Below are 14,716 nucleotides of genomic sequence, written 5' to 3'. Positions count from 1 at the left end.
CTGCACTCCAGTCTGGGCGACAGTGAGACTCCAACCCAAAAAAAAAAAAAAAAAAAAAAAATTTTTGTAAACCACACTGCGATACCACCCAACTCCGGTAAGAATGGCCATCATTAATAAAACAAAAAGCAACAGATGCTGGTGACGATGCAGAGAAAAGCGAACACTTCTACATTGTTGGTGGGAATGCAAACTAGTTCAACCTCTATGAAAAACAGTGTGGCGATTTCTAAAAGACCTTCCATATGACCCAGCAATCCCCCTTCTGGGGATATACCCGGAGGAACTTAAATCCCTCTACAAAAAAGATACCTGCACACGCATGTTTACTGTAGCACTATTTATGATAGCAAAAACCTGGAACTAACTCGGCTGCCCATCAAAACTGGACTGGATTAAAAAAAATGTGGTACATATGCATGATGGAATATTAGGCAGCCATAAAGAAGAACACATTATGGATTTTGCAGCAACTTGGATGGATTTAGAGTCTGTGATACTCAGAGATTTATCACAGAAGCAAATAAGTACCATATATTCTCACTCATAAGCAGAACCTGGACATTTACAATACTCTAAGAAACGGTCTGGAGGCCTGGGAGGGAAGGGGACAGGACACGCAGCATACAACATCAATAAGGTACCTACCTGATACCTGATCTCAAACCAGGCAAAGTGGGGACCAAAGGGGCCCCACACTTTACCTGTACAATGACCACTTATATACCTAATCCTGAATTGTACCCCACATCTTTAAAATAAAATAATTTTTTTAAAAAAGTTAAATATCCTAAAAAAAAAGTTTTTGTAGGGTCACATTGCTAGCTGTCTTGGGCCACATGTGGCCCACTGGCCATGGGTTGGACAGGCCTGCTCTAGGGTAACCACGAGAAAAATAGAAAAACATGTAAAACTATGACAGCTAGCTAGTAGAAGAGAAAAATAGAACAAAACAACCCAAAAGAAGGCACCAAAGAAGAGAAAAGGAAACATAGAAAAGGTGGGACAAATAAAAAGCAAACAGCAAGATGGCAGAATTATAGCCAAATACAGCAGTAATTTAATTAAATGTTACACTGATAAACAAAAATGCACATAGACATTTATGTTTTAAAAATTGGATACCTACTTTACAATGGGACTTTTCCCAGTATGTTTCTTGTGGATTATGGTGTGCTGCAACACATCTAGAGTAGAGAAAAAAAGCAATATTATACTAAATGTTGCAGCAAAAATCTAAAAGGATGCTACTCATTTATGTGATCATAACAGTAGCAACAGACTATGTGAAGCACTTCTAAGCATTTCTCAACACAGAAAATACCTTAAGGAAGCAATTTTTCAAAGACACAATAAGCTACTGAATCACCGTAAATAATCCTCTCAAATGTGTTCCACCTAATAGCAAAGTTTCACTTAAAACTATAGTTTTCATGTCCAAAATGATGAAAATCTAACAAGAGCATGCCCCTACAAGACTACAACATTTAATTTCAGGTAGAACTCTTTTTAAGATTTTAAAAAATGAAATGTTTCAAATAGTCAAAGACATATCTATTAATATAGCAAACATTCACGTATACCTACTTTCCAGACTTCTCTGTATTTGTTTCTTTCTTAAATGAAACAAAATAGCACAGATGTGACTGAAGGTCTTCCTCCATTCCATTTAGCTTTCTCCCGCTATCTCATGTGTTGAAACAGTCTAGTGCAAGATTTAATTTTAACTACCCATATATATATGCTCAAACACATACAAGTGGTACATGATTGAATATACAGTTGTCCTTCAGCATGTACATACAACCTATGTACCTCCTCCTGTATACTTTGTCATCTCTAGATTACTTATAATACCAAATACAATGTAAATGCTATATAAATTGTTAAACTGTATTGTTTAGAGAATAATGACAAGAAAAAGGGTCTGTACATGTCAGTACAGACACAACTATTTTTTTCCAAATATTTTCAGTCCACAATTGGTTAAACATATAGATGCAAAATCCACAGATATGGAGGGTTGACTGTACTAAAAATATCCTTCCACTGCCACCCAACATAAATATATCACAATTAAACTTTCCTAACATTTGAAACATCCAGGAAATTTCCTGGTATCTGCTCTCACAAGCAATGCTGCCTTCAAGTATTCCTGTCCATTTCCCCTTGAGAATGGGTACAATTTCAGGACTGCTGGACAGCAGCATAAAATTATCTCCAACTTCACTGTACAGGGCCAAACTTCTGTCCAAAATAGTTGTGCCAATTTATATCTCCATCAGCAGTGCATGGGAGTTCCCACTGCTTCATATCCTTGATAATATCAGACTTGAAAGTCTTTTGCCAATCTGATGAGTATGAAATAACACTTCAGTTCTCATTTGCATTTTCTTGACTATTAGGCTGCACCATTTAATAATCATTCAAGTCTCCTCTTCTATGAATTACCTATTATATCTTTCACTCACATCTGTTGGGTTGATTTTCCCAATGATTTTTTTTAGGGGGATCCTTCTATTGTCTGGACATATATATAGTCTTTTATCTGTTAATATACTGCAAATGTCATCAACCAGTCTGTAGATTGTCTTCTAGTTATATGGTTTCTTTGTCATATGTAAGCTCTAACTTAGATTAGTATGACCTCTACTATGGTTATGCTCTGCTTTGTTCAAGAAAGGCTTCTCGTCCCAGACTGACTTTCAAAAGTTCAAATTTACATTTTTACATTTAAGTTGTCATCCACTTGAAATTTTTCTGTATGATGTAATTAGAAATCTGATTTTCACGTGAAAAGTCAACTGTGCCAATACCATGTAATGAACAGTCTAGTCTTTCCTTAATTATTTGTAATGTAACCTCTGTCACACTCCAAATCCTCTGTGTCTGTTTCTTGGCTCCTTAACTGTTTTCTATTCATGTTCCAATGTCAGGCAGAATGACTTATTCTGTCGAAACTGCGTTTACCTTCTTCTTGACTTGAAGCTTCTGAGCTGTCTTCTTTTAAGTGTTCTAATATTTTAGAAGTCTTCAGAGAGGATTGTAAGTTACCTGAAAGATGTATTCAGTAGTATTAGCTTTTTAGGAAAATTATAAGAGAGATAAAGAAAACAAATATAGTGCTTATTTTCTACCCAAGGAAGATGAGAGTAGAGGGTTAGTGGTAAAGAAGCACTGCTACTACTGGTCAGGACCTTTAAGAAAGCAGAACGACACAGCACAAAGCACAGGGCTATGATGGGAACCCTGAATCACAGAGCTAGTGATTCCCTGAAGAGCCACCAATCTGAGCAAGTCATTTCCTGTTAGCCTCAGAGAGCTCATGTGCAAAAAGAGCAAATGGACTAGATGAATGCGTCTCAAATCGCTGTGGTACATATAGTCAGAATTTTATGTTTATTTCTTTAAAATCTTCAGTTTGTTGTGGATCATTACTTTTGTAAAATACAATAATAATGTTGTAGCGATGTTGAATTGCTACAAGAGTCTCAGTATCTACACTTAATTTCTATTCCTCTATTACAGACCAGGGACAAGCAGGTTGTGGTCCAGTACTGACCCATGGAACACATTTTGACAGCAATGGATTATTTCCCCATTAAAATACAGACCAGCAAGATTACGGAGTTCAACATCTTAACTCATTTAGGAGTTTAAGGTGACAGATTTCCCACAATCTCATAAAATTCACCAAACTCTTTAGCATGGCTCATGTGACTAAGTACTGCCAAGCTCTCAAGATGAGTTTTTTCATGACTTTATATGTGCTCCTTACTTGGGTGAGTGTTCCTGAGCAGGCTGTTAATCTAAATTAAAAGTTTAACTTTGTGCTTTAGTTCAATGCTTCTGTAGAATTAGACAGATGCTATTGATGGATATTCATTAAAAAGTATTTACACTTGGTTCAGGGAGAAAGCACTGATGGTTAAATCTACATAGCTCTAGAATAATCAGGATTCCCTTTAACAAATGCAATTGCCACTATTCAGACATAAACTTAACCATGGAGCTGTGCATCTTGTCTTGGTCAACTAGTCATAGTCATATTTTTAATTCCAGTTGCTAATTATATATATATAAACAATTAGAGAAACTTTACAAGTTAACCTGAATGACATTCAATCATATTATTTTTACTTCATTTTCTCCCACTTAAATTTGAGGAAATATGCTTTTTCTTTTCCCTTGTAAGTACGGTAAATATGACTCTGTTGAAAGCAGAAGGACTTTCTGGGCTTGGTGGCTCAGCCTATAATCCCAGCGCTTTGGGAAGCCAAGGCGAGTGGATTGCCTGAGCCCGCAGGTTCAAGGTCAGCCTGGGCAACTGGTGAGACCTCGTCTCTATAACAAATAAAAATAAAAAAATTAGCCAGGCATGGTAGCGTTTGCCTGTAGTTCCGGCTACTTGGAAGGCTGAGGCGGAAGGATCACTGGAGCCCAGCAGGTTGATGCTGAGGTGTCTGTGACACTCCAGCCTGGGCCACGGAGAGACACTCCAACTCAAAAAAAAAAAGGAAAGCAGAAGAACAAATAAAATAAAATATTCTTGTTATAGGAGCTGTGCTTAAAGTTAGCAGAAATTCTCCTAAAGGATACTCCAATGTTACTGGCAAATATTAGTTGAAAAGGAAGGAAGGCTGAGGTAGATGTGTATACAATTAAACGTAAGTAATGAATGCTGAAGCCTGAGGACAAAACTGAACATTAGGGAACAAAGGAAAAACTGAGAAAGCTGCATGGAAAAGGTAATGTTTCAGCTGCATCTTAAAACAAGTGTGACTTTAATGGCTATGACAAAAGGAGGGATATTTAAGTAAGGGTGTGAATGAGCAAAGACAGGCAACAGTAGGGTGCACTGAGAGATGCTCAGCCCCTGAGCACACAAACACAGGTGAGCAGAAGCAAGCACAAGGATGGCCATAGTGGCACTTGAACTTCATGCCAAGCTTTTAAAACTTCTTAACAGGAGATTAACAATCATATTTATCCCTGCACTAATCCTGAGATAGGTTAAAACAGAGTGAAAAACTAGAATCTAAGTGAGGAGTGAGGCGTTACACTTGTGCGTGAAAGAAAGGCCTAACTAAAAACAAAGAGATGGCAAGGAAGGGACAAAAAGCATGGGTTTTTGTCTAGCATGCGTTGGCCTTTACGTGACTGAAAACGAAGAGGAAAAGTAAAAGAAATAAGGCTAATGTTTTCAGGCTGGGTGGCTGGGAAGGTCATTCTGGGGACAGGTGACACATAAGAAGGGCAGACTCAATCATACACTATATATACAGCACTGTGGCATCTCTCCAGTCTGGGAATCAGCTCTGCCAAGGAGCTGAAGGATGGACCATATCCTGAAGTCTGGAGATACTCAGACCCTGCCTTGGAATTAGTCTGTCTTGTTGCATCAGCTTTTATAACATTACTGTCTTTTTTTTTTTGAATTGGAGTCTCACTCTGCTGCCCAGACTGGAGTGCAGTGGCTGCTCCCGGCCACTGCAACCTCAACCTGCTGGGCTCTGGCGATCCTTTCGCCTCAGCCTTCCAAGTAGCTGGAACTACAGGCACGCGCCACCACGCCTGGCTAATTTTTTGATTTATTGTAGAGATGAGGTCTCGCCAAGTTGCCCAGGCGGGTCTCGAACCCACGATCTCAGGCAATTCACTGACCTCAGTCTCCCAAAGTGTGGGACTACAGGCTGAGCCACTGAGCCCGGCTACATTACTGTCTTTAAAACTATTATATAAATTTCAATAACAATGACAGATATTTCTTAATTGTATGTCACTATTTCTGAAGCTAAAATGACAAACCTATACAAAATGACATGGTAAAGCAACAAACCCAAAGAAAGAAAAAAGTCAGATTTCCACAGTAGGACAGAGAGGATGCTTACTGAGACTGTGTAGAGAGTCTGAAGATATGGACTGAAAAAAGCTGTGTACTTTCTGACTCTGTAGAAAAGCTTCTGACGAAGTTGAAAATAGCTGCCTGCATGTAAAAAGAAAAGAGATTTGTTAATGTCAGGTAATATAAATCCACAAGAGTCTCGGTTTAGATTACAAAGCAGTCTTAAGTAACAGTTTAATTCACGTATGAAAAAAAATGTTTTTCTCACCAAAACATTATTTTCTAATGTTTTTCATATAGGAAAGAGTAAAATTTAACAAAAATCATTTGTAAGAACAAACTAAACAGGCTTATTTTTAATTTTATATAATCTAATGGTAAAGTTTCAATTCTGTACACCCCCCCCGCCAAAAGAAGTATTATTTCAGTTTTTGCCCAAGTGGTCCAACAGCCACCATTCTGTTCAGAAAAAGAACTCTCTTCTTCTCAAATGTTACTTTTCCTCATTTGGGTGTGCCATTAAGGGACTTTCCCATACTCTGAAAGTATGTTTGGGATGCTAAGAGTTCTAGAAAATATGGAACATAGTTAATTACATAGTTGTCATACATTATACAAGTACCATCTTAAGTCATGACTGATGATTCATGTCGAACCTGTATTATACTATGATTCTATGCTGTTATCGTTGAAGACCAGCTTTTCTCACATTTTATTAATGTAATTAAAAGATTCCAACTGGAGGTCTTCCCTACAGTAGTAACTGTAAAAAGGGTCTTGGAGCAAGACGTTAGAGTAGACTACTGGAAAGTTTACTCTGGATTTGAACCAGTTCAACCACTTATAAACTAGATCATACTAAACAAGTTAGCCAGCCTTTCAGTTCCGGTTTCCTCCTAGGAAATACTATTAATTCTTCAAGGTTATAAGACTCAAATAGTGTACACAGATAAACTGTCACCTCAACTATTCCACAGGTGCTCAACATACAAATATCCTTCTATTACTATGAATACTTTTAATGCTTTTTAAATTTTAATTCTTAATTTCTCCCCAAGGTTCTTGACCTATCATTCAGATTAATTATAAAACCATTAAATACCAAACCAACAGATAACCTTTATGGGCCAAAGGTACCTTGCATGTTAGGCAATACTGCTTCTTGGTACTCCAGTGGGGAGGTAAACACTCAACAAGAAGACATATGGGAAATGAAGAGATGGGAGAGCAACTGAGATCTGAAGAAAAGAGCTAATCTAAATTTCCAGGTCTGAACATATTACCCAAGGCTGGGGTTAAAATCCAAAGGCAGTGGTAGAACCTACACCCAGTTACCAAGTGGTCAAAAGCACAGGTACTCCTTCAATTCAAGGCCTAAGTCCCAAAGGGCAGCTCAGATAGGACTCTAAATATCAAGTGCATATCCACTACAGGAGCACTGAGTAACACATTGAAACCACATATGAGATAAAGGTGTGGACTGAAACTAGTATACAAACTAAGGTCAAGGTTCATTAATGCAAAACCACAAGATGCTAATATTATATCTATACTATTAAAAAATCAAAGTGGTCATAATCCACTCAATAAATTGAGTAAGACTATACTATAATAAATTAAGAAAAACAGGATTACATTTTGTCATAACAGAAAACCAATCCCAAATGCACACTTCAGGCCCTATTTTCATTTTTCTAATTTACAGCATAATTGAGACTAAACACAGTGTGTCCCAAACAAACCAATCCCTATTTCACTTAGAATTTTGTTTTTAAAAAGTATTAGAAGAAAATAGTTTTTAAAAAATATAACCTTTGAAAAGTTCCTTCTAAGCACTGAATAAACTGTAAGAAAAAAGATCAATAAATCTGACTACGTAGAAATTTAAAACACCTGTATAGTAAAGAAATAAGACCAGCAGAGCTTCTTTCTATAATCTAACAGGTAACGCTTATAAATAAATCAGTAAGACCAATAAAAAGTGAAAAGGACTGAAAAGGCCATTCACAGGAAGGTGCCAAAGGCCACTCAAACGCAGAATGAGATAGTTTTTCTTTTTGAGATTGACAACAATCAGAAATTGAGAATGTTTTGTGTTTGCTGAGGGGGGAGATACAAATATGAGATACAGAGTGGCTCTTAGAAGTAATTTGGAAATATCGCACATAAAAATATGCATAACTTTTCACCAATTACAATGCTATACATTTACCTATAAGATACAGATTTTAAAGATCTGTAAGATACTTGTATCCATATGTGTTAAGAAAAATACACCCAGAGAGAATTACTTGAGCCCGTGAGTTTGAGACCAGTCTGGGCAACAGAGCAAGATGCCACCTCAAATTAAAGAAAAAGAAACACTGGGACACTGTAGTATTGTTTACAGTAGTTTAAAAATATTTAGAAACAACTCAAGTGGCTATAAAATATACTGATCAGTTTAATTATGGGTCAGCTAAAAATGAAACCTTATGTAACAAAAATACAAGGCAGCGATCTTTTTACATGAACTGATTTTGTTATCATGTCCTCATATATTTAATGAAAAAAGTGGCAGAAAAGAATGTATAACATACTTCCATTTGAATCGTAAAGGAAATACACATACATAAATCCAAGGGCATGTATATGCACAGAAAACTTCTGAGAAGTTACATAAGGTTCTGAATGAAGGCTACTTCTAGCCACCAGATTTGAAGAAAGGAAAACTAGGGAATTTTCACATTACACCTTCCTTTACATTCTTCGCTGATAGCTTAAATAACAATGTTGTCATAGAAAAGCTATCTTAAAACACATAGACATACATGCACTAAGGCAAAATATGATCATTAGTGAGAACACAACGTTTTAAAAATGAGTCACACACATACTTCTGAATTATGGTCCTGGCTGACAGCCATTTTCTGAAAGTGGCTCCTTATGGAAGCAATTATTACTTTTTCCTTCTAAAAAATAATACAGTTCAAAGAATTGTTCCTCCTAAACTATAAACAGCTGATCTGATACTTCAACTCCTGGGAAGCATTTCCTACAAAGTCATTCTCCCACAATCAGTATCAGGAAATTAACACTGATCAATTATTACCTTCTAATCCTCAGACCTCCATTTACGTTTTTTGCCAATTGACCAAAAAAGTGCCCTTTTACTCTCCAAGACCTAGTTCAGGATCCTGTGCTGCATTCAGCTGTCGGTCTAAGGGGACAGGTCAGGTATTTTGTGGAACTTTCTCCATGAAGGTTTGTCTGATGTCTCTTCACAATTAGATTCCTGGGAAGAACATCTGAGGAGTGGGGGCCATTGTCCTCTTGGTGCAGCCTGCTGTCTGGTGTGGTGGAGACTCTGACTGACCCACCACTGACTAATTTTGCCTTAGTTTTTTAAAGTGGTGTCCGCCAAGTGTTCTTTAAAGTTACTCTTTCTCCCTTTATGATGAATAAGCAGTACTTTGTGGGAAAGGACTTTGATACTATCAATATTGTAGTCCTCAAGCATTTCGCCTACTCATTTAATGTTTATTTCAACATGAACTCATGGTTTCTTCTTTTATTCAATGTACTAATGTTATTTGTCTTGATGTTCTATTTCTCCCAGATTTGACCACTAAGAAGCCCCTTCAAGCTGGCTGTGTCCTCTGACAAACATATCATCCTCTGAGCATTTTCCTGCCTTTTGGCACAACTGGTTCAGCTGTGAAATCAGCTTTTCTTCCAAGGAGTCCTAGTTCCTTTAATGGAGAGTACGATTTAGAAGTCAAGATCTGAGAATCAGGTATGTCCACTGCTACTGGGGTGTTGCTGCTTCCAAACCTTTTAAATAAACAGAGCTAGGAAATGAGTGTGTATACACACACCCACATTTATTTCTGTATGTGCATATACTGAGTATCATGAGTTCACACCAACGACTTCAATTCCAATCAGACACTCCAGGATTCATTCTGGTTTTCTCCTTTTTAACATGGTAACTCCCTTTTCCAAAAGAAAGAAACCAAGTTTGCTCCAATTCCCTGTAGCAAATCATCTCTGTCACTGCTGCTCCTTTCCAACCCCTGTGCAGGTGTGCTCCCACTCCCATCTGGGTTCTAACGCCCTGCTGGGCCATCCCTCCTCCCACATTTGCCTTCCTCGCCCTCCTGGGCCTCTGTAACATGTGCCAGGCTTCCCACTACCACTGCCACAAGGGAATGGTTTCCTCAACCCATGCAGGTACCCTTCTCCAGTCCACAGGGCTCATTTCCCCATTCTGATGCTGCTGCCTGCCTTGGTCTGCGCCATTGACTGGCTTTAGGACTTAATTGTTCAGAAGGGACAAGGGAAAAGAGAACAGAAGCCAGCAGTGACTTTTTAAAAATGACAGTCATATAAAGAATGTAGTCACTGGTATTACTAAGACCTGAACCATAAAATTCATTAAGCATCTTCTAGAACACATGCAGCACAAGTTTTTTGTTTTGTTTTGTTTGTTTGTTTTTGAGACAGGGTTTCACTCTCTCACCCAGGCTGGAGTTCAGTGGTGCAATCATAGTTCACTGTAGCCTCGAATTCTTAGGCTCAAGCAATTCTCCTGCCTCAGCCTCCCAAATAACTAGGACCACAGGCATGCACCACCACACTTGGCTAATTTTTTAATTTTTGCTATTATGTCACCCAGGCTAGTCTTGAACTCCTGGGCTCAAATGATCCTGCAGCCTCAGCCTCCCAAAGTACTAGGATTATAGGCATAAGTCACTGATCCAGGCTTGCACCAAGTTTAAAAATACCAATCTAAGTTTATTATGAAGAATAACTATCTGAGAACATGTAAGGGTAATTTGGAAACTACAAGAATTAGGAAAAAAACAGATTTACCAGCTATTAGTAAACTATAAAGCGCTGATAATTGAAATGTGTTCCTTGAACAAGAGTGATAGATTGATGAAATGAGAAGCCCAAAAACATGTTAATACACCTAGTAATGCATGGCAAAAGAAATCACACAGTAAATCAATAATATGGAAAATAATGGTTTGGAAAGAAAAGTGAATTTAGATGCTGACTCCATTTGATGTAACAAAATAAATAATTAAAGAAATAATTGAAAGGAAACAATAAAAACAGTGACATAAACTATCACACACAAAAGTAAACTGATCAAGTTTCTAAAAAGGAATAGTTTTACATTTTTAACCCATTGAACTTGGAAATACCTCACAGAGATCACCTACAAGCAAATCGACTGCACTTTTCTACAAAATAGTGAGAAACGAATCACTTCATACTAAATGGAACCAATTACTTTATTGTAATGATATGTGGCTTATAATGGAAGTTTGGCATGGGAAACTTATTTGTGACCAAAAAATCTAAATTTTATATCTATTTTTCTAATGTGTGAAAGTCACCCACAGGCACTGCAAGTTCATTGATACATGTTGTACAATAGTAATTTGCCTTACGTCTTGCTTTCTTCCTCCCACATTAATAAGATGTAATTTATTGTACAGTCTCTGTTGTTCAAAAATGATATGGAAGGACGCACTCGTAATTCCTGAAAATCACTGCTCAACTGATTGATCATGTCTCAGTATATATTCCATCTCTGTATTTGCTTTCTTGTGCAATTTGAATGGAAAACTTCAAAGAAACATACATTTTTGAAAAATTATGTCCTGTATAATCACCAGCAATCTATTTACATCCCCAAAAGGGGACATCTGAGTGCAAAGTGTTTTAAAAAAATGAGTGAATAATACACACGGCCCAAACTCAAAAGTTACAAAGCTGGAGGCATCAGTGAGCTAAGATTGTGCCACCGCACTCCAGCTTGGGTGACAGAGCAAGACCTAATCTCCAGAAAGAAAAAGTTACAAAGTGAAAAGTCAGTCTCATTCAATCCTATTCTCCAGGCTCTTCTTTTTCCCTAAGGACATGCCCCTTTACTATTTTACTGAACAAAATAAGCCCCTTTATTGTATAAAATAAGCCATTTATTTTCCCTGGGGATATGCCTTTTTTTGTTTGTTTACAACTTTTCTTGTAATCAAGTCTGTAATAACAGCTAGCTGTTCATCTTTGCTAAACTGTATCAAAAAATGCAGTAAACATTCCTGAACATGCTTCTCTGCATGTATGTGGGAATACACCTGTGGGGTAAATAACCAGAAATAGAACTACTGTGCTGCCAAATAGCTTTCTGCAGAAGTTTTATTTATTTATGCTCATCACCAGACAGAAGCTTTTTGATCTTCACATATTCAGCAGGTAAAATAAAAACTCAAGGTTTTCATGTACATTTCTGAAAATGAGCATCTTTTCAAGTGCTTAAATGCCACTTAAAATTTCAGGTTCTCTGTGCTGTTTGTTCATAACAGTTCCCATTTCCCCTCTGATTCAGACTATTAGTTTTTATTATCTTACTGATTCTCAGAAGTTAGTTTTTATAAGAAAGAAATATTTGTAAGTGCTTTCTTTGTGAATCTGAGGTTTATCTTTGCTTTATTTATAGCATTTCTTTTCTTTTTTACATCATGCAGAAGTTTGATTCTATAGTACTTTCTTTAATGGTTTCTAAGTATTTTGTGATATTTAGAAAAATCTTTCATACCATATAATAAATTTCATGTTTTTTTCTTGTATTGACATTTTTGTGCCACCTAGAATTAATTTTGATATAAGAAATGACGTAGGACTCCAACCTATGTTTCCACATTGCCACCAAAATGTACCCAATATTTAATGAACAATTTGAGAATGACTTAAAAGAGATCAATAGGAACATAAAGACAAAGACTGAGACATAATATTTTAAATTTCATTTTAAAAAATCATAATTAACTAAAGATTATTATAATATAACAGATAGGTGCTTAATACTAACACATAGCTCATTTAAAAATCTAAAATAACCACAAAAATACAGAGAAGATTAACTGATCAAAGGACAGATGATCTCATAAGATACACAAATGACTAAACTTACAGAAAGATATAAAATTTCACTAATAAACTAAGATTAAGCTGATACAATAATCATTCACCTATCAAATTAAGTACTTTAAAAGATGATACTCAAAACTAGCCAAGCTGTGGTAAGCAGTCAAGTTCAAACACTGAGTGTGTGTACTACTAATGATATAAATATCTCTTAACAGTATGTGTCAGGGATTCTTAAAGAGGATCTTACTCTTTCGATTAGTAAATTGAGTTCTAAGACTCCTCAGCTATATCAAATATGGAAAATGTGTTAGGCACAGAATTGTCAAAGCTTTATTTTTAGGGCGGGGAGAAAAAGCCCAAACAAAATTACCTACAATAGAAAAACAGCCAAAAGATTACAGAGTCGGACAAGAATATCATTTTGTAGCTATTCGAAGGAGTACTAAATATACACTGAGTATCCCTAATCTGAAAATCAAAATTTGAAATGCTCCAAAATTCAAAACTTTCTGAGTGCCAACATAATACTCAAAGGAAATGGTCATTGGAGCATTTTTTGTATTTCAGATTTTCAATAGGGATGCTGAACCAGTATAATACAAATATCCCCAAATCCGAAATTCAAAACACTTCTGGTTCCAAGTATGTCAGATAAGGGATACTCAACCTATATAATAATGTTTACAATTTGAGAGGAGAAACAGGATATAAAACTGCAGATCTAGTATTACAAGCAAACACAAAACAACTAAACGGAAAAATTAAAATGTCAATTAATAGCTATCTGGGTAATTGCATCTTTTTATTACTTTTTGTATTCCCTCAATATTCTTTACTGAACATCTGTTAGACTTATCATGAAAGCCCCAAGCTATCCAAAATAAATTGAGAGTGATTCTACACCAAGCAATTTGTATAAAAACATACTGAGTAAGGTTTTATTATATTACATCACATTCGACTGGAGCAGCATAGTGGGGGAACTTTGACACTACTGCTGGTCAGTCACATGACTAACAAGTTAATGACCTTCATTTGACTCTGAGACTAAGTAGTAAACATGGTCTGGCAGGGATGAAGCACACACAGAAGCCAGTACAGGAAGGGTCATAGCACACACCAACTTGCTGGTCCTCAAGAGTCACAGTCTGTTGTTCATCACACACCAGGACCACCAGGTTCTTGCTGCTGGACACCCCTCCCCCCTCCAACATCACAGCTGCAGAAACTCACTCCTAAGCCACTTCTAGGTCCAGTGGTCTCAGTGCTCACCAGTTGCTAGGACCTTGGTACCAAGATCTCCTGGTGCTTGCTAGAATCACAGAATCTTGAGTTCATCCTGGTACTGGGGAAAAAGGGCCTTTAACAGCATCCTCAGGGGATACATACGCCTATTAAAGTCTCAGCAGCTCAGAGACTAAGGAATTCAATCAACTACTGAATTCCAGCACTGCTACCACCCAGCCTCCTATCCAGTCTCATCCCTGGCATGCTCTCTACTCCCTCCCCTAGCTCCCTGTCTTTCTCTAAACCCTTCCCCTGTGTCCTCTCTCCAAATATGCAGAACCTTCAGAGAACAGAGCCTGTACCTCCTTATTCTGACTACATCGTGGCCAGCTCCTGGGATCCCACCTTCCTCACTGCCACTCAGCCATTCTCCCCAACTGCCACAGTCTATGTCAGGCACCAACCTTAGGTCACTCTTTCATGTTCATATTCAGTTTTGGTACCAGTGTCACTGTCTTCTCCACTCCAATCCTCCATTATGCTGGCAGCCTAGGTGACCACATGGGTATCCACATAAGCAACCCATGCAACACTGGGCTCTTCATTTGGCTGCCTTCCCCAGTGACCTTCTCATCTTCTACCTTATTCTAATAATTTACTTCCATAGTCACACCATGAATCTTGACATAAAATAAAAATACTCTCCTCCTCCCAGATTTCTGC

The 14,716-nt window shown here is 37.3% G+C and overlaps 1 protein-coding gene across 1 annotated transcript in view; it reads right to left on the bottom strand.

Moving 5' to 3' along the window:
- Positions 1-14,716, bottom strand: part of ZCCHC2 (zinc finger CCHC-type containing 2) — a 44,083-nt gene that overhangs the window by 17,855 nt on the left and 11,512 nt on the right. Inside the window, exons 5-7 of the mRNA XM_021708003.1 lie at positions 5,892-5,986; positions 2,965-3,054; positions 1,130-1,187 (exon numbers count right to left, since the gene is read on the bottom strand). Coding sequence (XP_021563678.1) covers positions 1,130-1,187; positions 2,965-3,054; positions 5,892-5,986 — 243 coding nt within the window. The remainder of the gene's footprint in view (positions 1-1,129; positions 1,188-2,964; positions 3,055-5,891; positions 5,987-14,716) is intronic.

The sequence above is a fragment of the Carlito syrichta genome, unplaced genomic scaffold (genome assembly GCF_000164805.1).
Source record: "Carlito syrichta isolate Samal-C Ts95f unplaced genomic scaffold, Tarsius_syrichta-2.0.1 Scaffold130393, whole genome shotgun sequence".
In the NCBI taxonomy this organism is placed as follows: domain Eukaryota; kingdom Metazoa; phylum Chordata; class Mammalia; order Primates; family Tarsiidae; genus Carlito; species Carlito syrichta.
The sequence above is the reverse complement of the archived record's forward strand: the minus strand, read 5'-3'. Positions and strand labels throughout refer to the sequence as shown.